The 10,276-nt window shown below is 42.9% G+C and overlaps 1 protein-coding gene across 16 annotated transcripts in view; it reads right to left on the bottom strand.

Moving 5' to 3' along the window:
- Positions 1–388: 388 nt before the first annotated feature.
- Positions 389–10,276, bottom strand: part of FGGY (FGGY carbohydrate kinase domain containing) — a 284,157-nt gene continuing 274,269 nt past the window's right edge. For 14 of the 16 annotated variants that reach the window (XM_085231838.1, XM_085231830.1, XM_085231831.1 and 11 more), the window contains 2 exons: positions 1,246–1,307; positions 389–624 (listed from right to left, as the gene is read on the bottom strand). In XM_085231838.1, the coding sequence (XP_085087964.1) occupies positions 543–624; positions 1,246–1,307 (144 nt within the window). In that variant the 3' untranslated portion in view covers positions 389–542. The other 2 variants (XM_085231842.1, XR_014885271.1) reach the window with 2 other exon arrangements.

Raw genomic sequence — 10,276 nt, 5'->3', positions numbered from 1 at the left:
AATCACTATACTGCAAGAATTGAGACAGAAAAAAAGAGCAGGAAGCAAGAAAACAGAAGGAAAGACTGCACAGCTGCAAAAACAATGCCCAAGTATGAGCCACCAAAGATATACCATAATCAGAGTAAAAAAAATACGAAACAGAACATTCCAATGGAAATGATGTCTCAGCTGTAGCTGCAGCAGGCACTAAAAGGACCACGTTTGCAATACCTGTGCAAAGCACAACACAGGGATTCAGATCCACCCGAGTCAGCGGCGCTGCTCCTTGTGCTGCTCTGCGAGGCCGTCTGCAAGCAGCAGCACTGCGGTATCCACAGCTGGCTCTGATTCTGCATAGCCCCATGTGCCTGGTGTGCATGGGTGACAGGTAGAAAACACCCAGTACTTCATAGCGAATTGAGTGCATTTTATTTCTCCTTAACAAGAACAATGGACATTTCAAATGATAAAATTGTATTTTTACAATGGACGGTGCAGTAAGATGAATTTACCCTCATTGCAGGCATTTATCCCTGCCGTTCTCAGAGGATGCCACTGGCTTAGGAGCTTTTCATGATGGAGCGATACTCTTTCTGATGTTCCACAAGTTTCAAAAATACTTCATATTTCTTGTCGTAGAATCTGCATAAACAAGTTAACTTCAACAAAGCTCGAGAATTTAAGATTTAAATCCCCTGTAATATAGATACTTAGTATCAAAGTAGCTCTGACTCTAAAAACAAGTTTGACTCGGATGAGTCCCGCATACTGCCGGAGCAGTTTCCACCCAACGAGTGACTCCAAGTTAGAACTGTACATCTGGTTTCCCCGCAGCCGCCTCTGATTTTCAGTTCTCCCGGAGCCCCCCAGACGCTCCCAGCCCCGGCCGTGCCACCAGGGGGTGCCCGCGCCCCTCCGCCCAGCGCCGTTCCGAGCTGCCAGCGCTGCGGACTCAGCCGGGCAGCCGCTCGCTGAAGCGCAGCTTGCACCATCCAGCCTGCAGCCACCTCCCCGGTAGCTCAGCTCATCCCTCGCGCTGCGAGTGGCATCCGCGGGTGGCAAGCTGCGGGCACGGGCAGATATCTATAGGGTAAGAGGCTTCCTTGGAGTAGATTACCACCTTCACCCGCGCTGAAGAGTTTGGGTGCCCGTGTGATCTTTAAAAACCGGCGGTCATAAATGCCAGTGCATTCAAGCAGGGCTAGAAAGACAGAGCGCAACTTAGTTTTAGGTAAATTCTCGTAGGTGAACACACAAGATTACCTTTTGTGCTCATGGTTAGGTTGCACGACTCGCCCGATTTTTCCCATTTTTGCCATGGCCTCCTAGTAAAAGACAAACACAAGCTGGAAAAGCCTGTTTTGATTTAAAATACTTTTTGACAAGAACAAGATGTTTCAAAACCAATCGGAACATTACTGATGTATTTTGTTTCGACTGAACAGGCCAGATGGCTTAAAATATGTTCAATCCCATAATATAGTAGTCATGAGAACAAAGTACTGCAGACCTCTCAGTAAACCAAAATCTGTTCCTCTTTCTTACTGAGTCTGAGGCAGAACAGACTTATCTTTTATTATTTACACTAACCAAAGGAAATGTTAAACACTGCATCCCTGGAGGGGAAATTTCTCAAATAAAATGATACATTACATGAGATCTCTTAATCATATTTCTAAAATATCAATTTCTTGCAGCAAGGAAGGACTTGAGAATGCTTCAGAAGCTCAATAAATCTTGCAAAGTCCTGCCCTTGCATTCCAAGATAAAGGTGTCAGAAACAGATTTTGAACCTAATCCGCTTTTGGCCAAAATAAAGACAGAGGAAGGGATGGATCTCTTTGGAAGAAGTCTTTGGGACAGTCGTGTGCAGGTGGAAGAGGACCAAGTTGTTTGGTTCCTTTCCCAGCCTGAGATTCTGATTTTCTATTGATTTTCCTGAGCAGTCCCACTGGCATGAAACTGACCACCAATGTGAGTACGGAGCCAAGCTCAAGCCCAAGCACTTGAACAGGAAAGGAGGCAGCAGCCTAAGGCTATTTTAATTGGAATTTCTTCCACGAGGAGCATTAGAGCTTAAGTTTTCAGATGGAAAGGCATTAAACATAAAATATCAGGATTCAAGAAACAGTGACTGACGAAATCTCTATCAGAACTCATAGTTTCTAGCAGGACCTTAAGTCCATTTTAATGTTAGTGCCTAAAGCACAACACTGAGAAATTCTCAGTGACTTCTGGATAACACCCAGCTTGTGCCAAGCTGCTTCTGCTGGAAGCCACCTCCTCAAATACTACTGCTAGATTTTTAAAAGGGTTGGATGACTTTATAGCCTGTTTACTGTAGTAAAATCCCTGCTTTCCACTAATCCAGCATTCTACAGCTGAGGAACTCACACGGCTTTACGATGTGGATGAGCAATGTAAGCACAGTGTCACCAACTCATAACAAAGCAGGAAGGTTCTGAAGATAAGCAAGTGACCAGCAGACCTTACATCTTCTGGTTTCTGATTTCCACTGTGTTAAAGAAATGTGATCGTGAACTAACTGCCAGGATGCACGTGGCCTGCCCATGAAGCCAGCAGCTACCCTGTCTCCATGTGCAGTGGTGTTTGGCCAGCTAGGCACGCAGTGCCTGGGATGCCACACATGTGCCAGAGCTGCAGGCGGTCCCTATCTGCCATTACTGCCGTGTTCTGGGTGTGTTTGCTTTGTCCTTCAGCACCAACAAATCCTTTCATACTGCCTATCAAAATGTGAAACACATATTTTCTATTTTTGTCAACTTTAGGAGATTAAATACTGGTTGAAGTCGCAGTTCTACCAAAGCAAAACACACTGCCAGTGATGGTGGTCAGCATTTTACTCTGATAAAACAGCAGAGGAGTGTTTTGGTGCACTGATATGCCTGTACTCTTTCATGCATGCAGAAGTTGGTTGTATTTTGACTCCCTAAGAACCACACTTGAAGTAACACTTCCAGTGAGATAGTGTGTTCTCTTCTCTGGGACACATGAATCTGCTGGCACAGTGATTCTGCTCACCAGCCAGATTAAAATGCTGACACAGAAAGGCTGATATCTTTCCCAGTTAGAGACATGAGTGCTTATTCTCTGTTTTTTAACAGGTGATACTAACTCAAGCACAACAGTCCATCTCTTACAACTCCTTTACATGGCCAGCTGGACTTACAGGCTCCCACAGTATGAATGAGCACAGGAAAAAAAAAAAAAAAGAAAAAGAAGCAAAAGACAGTTTCTTCTTGTATAACCAACAATGCTTTTTCAGGCAGTTTCCTCACTTAAAAGAAAAACACAAAAAACATAAGGAAAAGGGGCACACTGCATAGAAAAGCCCCTCAAAGCTTTCTCACTAATGGGAAGAGTCACATTGCTTTCAATTCCCTGCTTTACAACTCCTGTTGAATTGTCCTGGTGCTACTGCTCACACCAGTGAAAGAAAAAAAGGGACACCTGAAAGGCTGTAAATGTCTCAGAAAAATCAACTTTTCTCTCAACTGCAAGGAAAATGAAAGGGAGAGCCTTTGCTGCTCACCTCCTCTGTGCACAATTCCCATAGTGGGGAACATTAGGAGAGAACAGACAGTTCTGCTCCCCAGGAAGGTTCTACCTCTGCCATAAATACTCTCCACTAATGTTGTGTTTTACTCTGGGCCTCTAACAGCTTTCAGCATTGAAAAATGCACTAACCACTTCTTTGGGAGATAAGCCAACCTTGTGAGACAAACAGACAGTAAGCCCAGTTTTATTTTTACACTATTACTTGTCTGACTAACGGTCTTCTCAGGTTGGTTCAAGAGAGAAGACATCAGTGCTGGCACGAGCAGACAAAGCCAATGTGGGTGCCATGGCTCATCCTGTAGCTCCCTGCCTGTGCCACTGTCCCCTGACTGAGGCTCCATATTAACACCAGGAAGAATTCTTTACTGTCAGAGTGACAGAGCACTGGAACAAGATGCCCGGAGAGGTGGTGGAATCTCCTTGTCTGGAAATGTTCAAGACCCATCTGGACACAGGCTGACCTATGCTACCTGCTATAGGGAACTTGCTTTCGCAGGGGGGTTGGATTTGATCTCTAGAGGTCCCTTCCAACTCCTGTAATTCTGTGATTCTGCGGTCAGCTTAATATTTAGTACTCTTAAATCTAATAAATATCTACAAGTCTTGGGGAATTGACAGCATTGGGCTCTCACAGAAACCACCATAGCAATGCCAAATACTATGTTAAAAAAAAACACACAGCCAGCAATTTTCAACAACTTGTTCTAGGTTGCTCAAACTATCATACATGAATTCCTCTCTTAATTTGGTCAATTTGGTCTTTGTTGGTTTGAACAAATACTTTACTCTCAGAGGAGACTCTTTTCAACAATTTTCTGGGGACAAAGAGGAACAGAACACTGAAAATATGAATTTATAATGAAATTGGAAACAAAGGATCATTAGAATCGCATTACTCAATCAGATCAACCTTGTGCACTGCTCTGTCTCCAACAAAGCCTTAAATATAGCAAAGCGATAATGCTGCTGTTCAGAAATAGTTTGAGGCTTGACATCCAAATCCATAATTCCAGTCACCAAGAATTTCACAATCTTGATTTGAATGACGCTCTATCTTCTTTGTTTGGCAGTCTAGACAGTACAATGAATACAGTGATTTAAACATAATGAATTCTCTCTTAAAACAAAATATTTTGTAAAACTGCTTTTTAATCATTTCTTTTCTCTCTTTACATAAAGGCTATGCTATAAATAAATCCCGAAAGTTCGCATTTGATCATCATTTCTAAAGGGTGGGCAAGAGGCAAGTGAAGGGTTTACACAGAAAAAAATAGAGGCACTGTGGAGGAAAAATAAAGGGATGTATTCATGATTTCTAACCTTTTGTTACAGTGTCAAAGCTGAAACAGACAGAAGCCAGTAAACACTCTGCTTACCATGGAGAGTTAACTGAACAGCATTACCCTACCAGGGCAGAAGGCAGAGGCCCAGCAAACCAAACTCTCCAAGGCCCACCAGTGTTTCAAAGCAAGGTGCCAGTCTGCAACCCCTCTGGAAAGTCAGTTGTTCAGAGCCGTTCATTCAGCGCTGGTGGCTGAACTCTGCTCTGCAGCACCACCTGGGGCAGAGCCTAACATTAACCCTCCACAGGCAGCAGACCTCCCAGTACTATCATGGTCCAGCTGACAGCTCATGCTGGAAATTTCAATCTTTGTCCTTTTAATGATGGAAAGGAAAAGGTTTTTAACACTATGTTGCAGATGTATTGCAGCAACCTGCTGTGTCATACCAGGAGACACCAGGAAAAAACGTCAGCACAGCAGCAGGAGGAGCAGACAAGAGGTGCTTACAAGGGCTATCTAGACTGGGAGTCTGCTCTCCTCTGATTCCCGAGTCAATCAGCTCCTGCAAGGGCTGGCTCTAGAGCATCCAGTGTCATCCTGTGCATCCCACAAGAGCAACCCATCTGCCTCGGGACTGCTGAGGAAGCCAAGGAAGATCAACCTACCTGTAAGTAGTCTTTAAGTTCAATTTTCAATACAGACTCAAGGACTCATGTGGCTGAGTATTACTGAAAATTAATAGGATGTAGGCCCTTAAAAGCATATGACAAATGAGAAATCAGATTTACATGCCTCAGCCATAGCTTTTAGGATAAACCAAAGTCATCAAGTAACTAAATCTCGTTGAAATTAATGACCTGGGAACATCAGATCCCTTCAGAATTTACGTGTATGCTCTATTTAGGTATCTTAAAATTGCATCCAAAGTTAAATGGATGAGGCATTCAGGCACAAATGCAATTTCTCAGCTGTGCTCTTTCCAATTACTCATTTGAAAACCCCAAGAAATGTTAGGATTTTTAACTAGTGTCCTTTTTAACAGTAAAAACAATTATTATCTAAAGTTTGACTGCACAATTTCAGTGGCTGGAAGCATTTGGCCTATAAATATAAAAGCACACATCAAAGCTCACCAGACTGTTTGGGCACACCATGAAAAGCGTGGCCAGCTATTTGGAGGAGGAATCTTTAAGCAACATGAAAACCAAGAGGTGGTACTCAAGTGCAAATACAGCATGTTTTCTCTCAGAATGGTGCTGGTTTGTAGCCTGTCCAGTGACAGCCATTGCATCGAGAATGAATCATCTACGAAAGACATGAAGGATGAAAACTAACTGCTGTAAACCAGTTTTCAATCAGAAATTGTAACAGAAGTAATTCAGGAATCTCAGAACAACTGGAATGAGATGCATGGCTTGCTTCTCTTTCTAAGCCAAAGTTAATTTACCTCATCTTAGCACTTAGGCAAAAGATGGAAATCATACCCATTTTTATTGTGGTAATACAAGGCAAGTGATCAAAAGCTGCCATTCTTACAGCAGTGAAGAACCTCTCTTGCCATCTCCACACACAAGCTGAGACTAACAGACACTGACATCATTTTAAGGAATCTAGTCACACGTATTTGGATTTGAGGGCAATAAACAGATTTCTTGAAATGCTGATGTCCAAGAAATACTTTTGAAGTATGCTGAGATTTTTAAGCAAGGCTGCTGTTTTCTTATAGGCTTTTATGTAAGGATTGCTTACCCAATAGCCTGGAGATAGAGAGTTCATCTTATCTACGCTTACAGGAGTTGCATGAATTCAATTATGTAACAGAGCCCTAGTAGAACATTCCTTTTTAGTGGTATATGACTGCATGAAGAAAGCATATGATGGATCTACACACAATATTTTTCTAGTGGCTTTCCCCCAACCCCTTAAATACGTTTGAGTTATAGGGGAAGATCTTGGCAGCATGCACCAAGTCCCAAATCTGTAACTCAATTCTCTGTGGCATTCTGTATGGAGTGAGTCAAGTTTTAAAACACATTATGGATAAATAGGAGAGCCGAGCAAAAATTTCACACCTAAGACCAAAGTTGAAAATTTGGCTTTCATTCATTTAGTGAAAAGGTGGAAAGCTCCATACAAGCTTGTATTTTTCTTTTGCTCTGTTCCAACATGGATTTTTGTGTTAGGATCAAACCTCAGAGAGAAGGAGGGAGAAGAAGAGGATGGAAGGATGGAGGTCCAGCAAGCAGGACAGCAGCTCTGGGCTTCAGGTGTAGTCTGTCTTCCAGGAAGAATTGCCAGCCCTTTGAATCTCCCTAATCTCCCTACCCATGTGATAGATAGCAGCATTGGCCCATCCTAAAGAAATATTTGAACCATTTGTTTATTAAAGATTGTTACTGTGGTAGAGGAGAATCAGGCAGGTAGTGTAGAAGATGCCCAATGTTTTTATACTCCTACATCCATCCAATTGCAGTTGACAGGGTCAGCTGGACCTGCCTTGGATGGGTCACTCAGAACTGAAGCAAAGTAGTACTCTGGTTTGAGCACCAAATCAGGCTACAGAAAGTTTGCAAAAGATTCCCCAAGTTACTTTCAACATGTAATTTACTCTTTTAAGTTTCAGTTACCTCTCTAAAATGGGCTGAGCCCATTGTTTTCCCACAGGCTTGATTAGTTATACTCACAGTTTGTAGGTTAGGTTTAGCTCTAATACTGTGCCATGGGTGGTACACAGAGGCATTAGTTCTACTCCTGCCCTCCGTGCCTGATTAAAGTACATATTGCCTGACCTCTCCTGTGACGCAGAAGAATGGCTTTCACTCCTTAGTATCAGAGACAAGAACAAATAGAAAAAAAAGATCACGTAACAAGAGCCAAGTGCAACTAAGGCCACCGCACCACCTCTACCTCCTGAGGTACTTTTATCCTGCTTAAATGACCGCTCTGAGTGTCAGACGGATTGTGGCCACCACAGCTCTGTGTCACACAGAATTTGTGCTTTAGCCAGGCTGGCCAGCCAACAAAGCTGTAAGAGGAGCAGCAGTGGCAATGCAGCTGCTGTGAAGGGTGGCTTGTCGTGCTAGCGATGATATTAATTACTTATTCTCCAGACCAAATTTAGAATGGGACGAGGGTCAGCTATGATTGTCACATCATCTATCAGCTGGAAACTATGTTTGGGTCTAAGCTCCAGCCACACTGCTACTAAATATAGGCTGTTTTGTTGTTCATCTGACTCTGCGCTCCAAACTTGCCTTTGACTATCAAATAATTAAGCAGTTTGCATTGTGAGGGCTCCACTGCTGGCAACTCTTAGTGTCCAAAGCTGTTTGGATGCAAACTTGACAGCTTAGCACGGGTTTCAGCTTACCCAGGCAATGGAAAGAGCCCAAATGTTTAGCTCTTGTTTCAGTCTCACAGACTACTGGCACTGGGTGCCATGAATCAACAGTCTGTAGGCAACATCTAAGCAGCCTTTTCTGGAGCTGGGGCACACTTACCAGACATTAGCCCATGTAAGATTATTCATGAAGTGTATCCTCACTTCCCAGAGCCTGCAGGTGAAGATCCAAGACAGCTTTGAGTCCAGCAGCAGATACTGCTGTGACGCAACCACAGCAGCACAGAGCTGTGCCCTATGCCCACCAAGCTGCTCCCCACAACTGGAGCACACTTGGCCTCCTCACTGTTCCCATGCCATGGGTGGCTCTGCTCTGACTGGCAGTTCAGCCACCAAAGCAGAGGCTCCATGACCACATCACCAGCTAACATGGACAGCACATTTCCCTCAGCCCCTTCTGAGGTGCAATACATTTATTAACCATATACAGCATAACTGTTGAAACAAACTTTGAAGGTTTGTCCATATAAACTACACAAGAAAATATATGTATTTAATCCATTTTTGGGGGCTTGGAAATGGACAAGTAGCTCTGTGTAACAGAAAGCAAGCTCACCTGGGAGTCAAAAGATCAGATTCCTACATCAGAGCCTAACGTAGGGAATTGCAATATAGCTGTAAGCTAAATCAACCCTGTTCATACTCATTGCTGCTGGTGATGGAGCACTATTGGAATATGGGAGCACTGTTCTGCTGCACAACCTGGAACAAGTTATTCTGCTTCTCTTGCTCACTTCTTGCACTGTCTTAACACTTCTATATCCTCAGTTTTAGGTGGGAAAACCTTTGGGCAGGCAGAGCAGGTGTGTGACTCCACACTAGCTTGCAGAACAAAAGAAATTAGCTGGACAGAAAGCAGGAGTCATTTGCACAGGGGAAGGTAAAACAGAGAAGCTGAAGGAAAAGCATCCGCACAGGATATCCTGGCGCTCAGCTGTGCACTTGACACAATATTTTGTTAAACTGCACCACTTCCTTTAAGGTGATAAATTCACTTTTATTTAGCTGATTTCTTTTCACATTCATGCTTAGCGTATGGCTTTCTGCGCATTTAGCTGGAACTTTTATTTGTCATCTGGCAACAGGTTGGGATTTACTGGAGGGAGGGATAGGAATGGGGGCTTTCGCTTTTCTTTTTTCTTTTTGCATCTGTATTTGCTTTATGAGCAATGGCTAAGGCATCATTTACGCAGGGGGAACTCAATCAGGTTCTCTCAATTCCTTCCATATGTTCACTTACACTGTCAAAACATTTTTTCAATCTAATTAATCTGCACACATCTCTCCATTCACTCCCCACTCAGTAAGTTTTAGCACTTTGGGGTTACCTAGCTGAGATTTTGTCATAAAAACAATTTCTGCCTACACTTTGCTTTATGGTTACTCCATCAAGGAAACAAAACTGTATGCAACATCTCACTCTTTTCCATCTAATTATTCTTCAGCATCTTTCCAAAGTTCTCAGGCATTCCTTTTTCTCTCACCTTTCAGATTTATTTTGCGCTATGCTCCAGTATTTCCTGAGATTAATGAGGGAAAATCCCACTGAGAGTTTTGATTTGAAATTATTTTTTAACTAATTAATCCAATGTGTGGTTTACTATTAAAAAATATATCTCAGATATATGCTTACATTTTACCCAATCTGGACTGCATTTGGGAAATTACTCTGGGTCGGGGCTCATAAAATACAAGAGGCCTTAAAAAAAATAAAGCTTATCACAACTGTAAAGCAATAGAAGCTCGAGTTGCTAAAATAGAGTAAAACTGCATAAAAATAGGAAGAGCCTTTCTGGCAGCCTTACAGATATTCTTTCTGCAACAACAACAACAAAATATTTCCCAAGAAACACCGGTGTTTTTCAAGTATCCAAAGGGTGTCATGCAGAGAAACTTGAAGAAACCAGCAATCTGCTTCAACCTCAGAACTGGACTGTACAGCCTTCTGTCCTTGTGAAACACAGCACAGCAGTACAGAGAAAGTAACGGTCTGTCTGCAGGGTGCAGTTGGTTTCCTTCCTACAACTGCTCC

This window comes from Meleagris gallopavo, chromosome 10 (genome assembly GCF_905368555.1).
Source record: "Meleagris gallopavo chromosome 10, MGAL_WU_HG_1.1, whole genome shotgun sequence".
NCBI classification, from domain to species: domain Eukaryota; kingdom Metazoa; phylum Chordata; class Aves; order Galliformes; family Phasianidae; genus Meleagris; species Meleagris gallopavo.
Note: the sequence above shows the minus strand (reverse complement) of the source record. Positions and strands in the feature narration are given on the sequence as shown.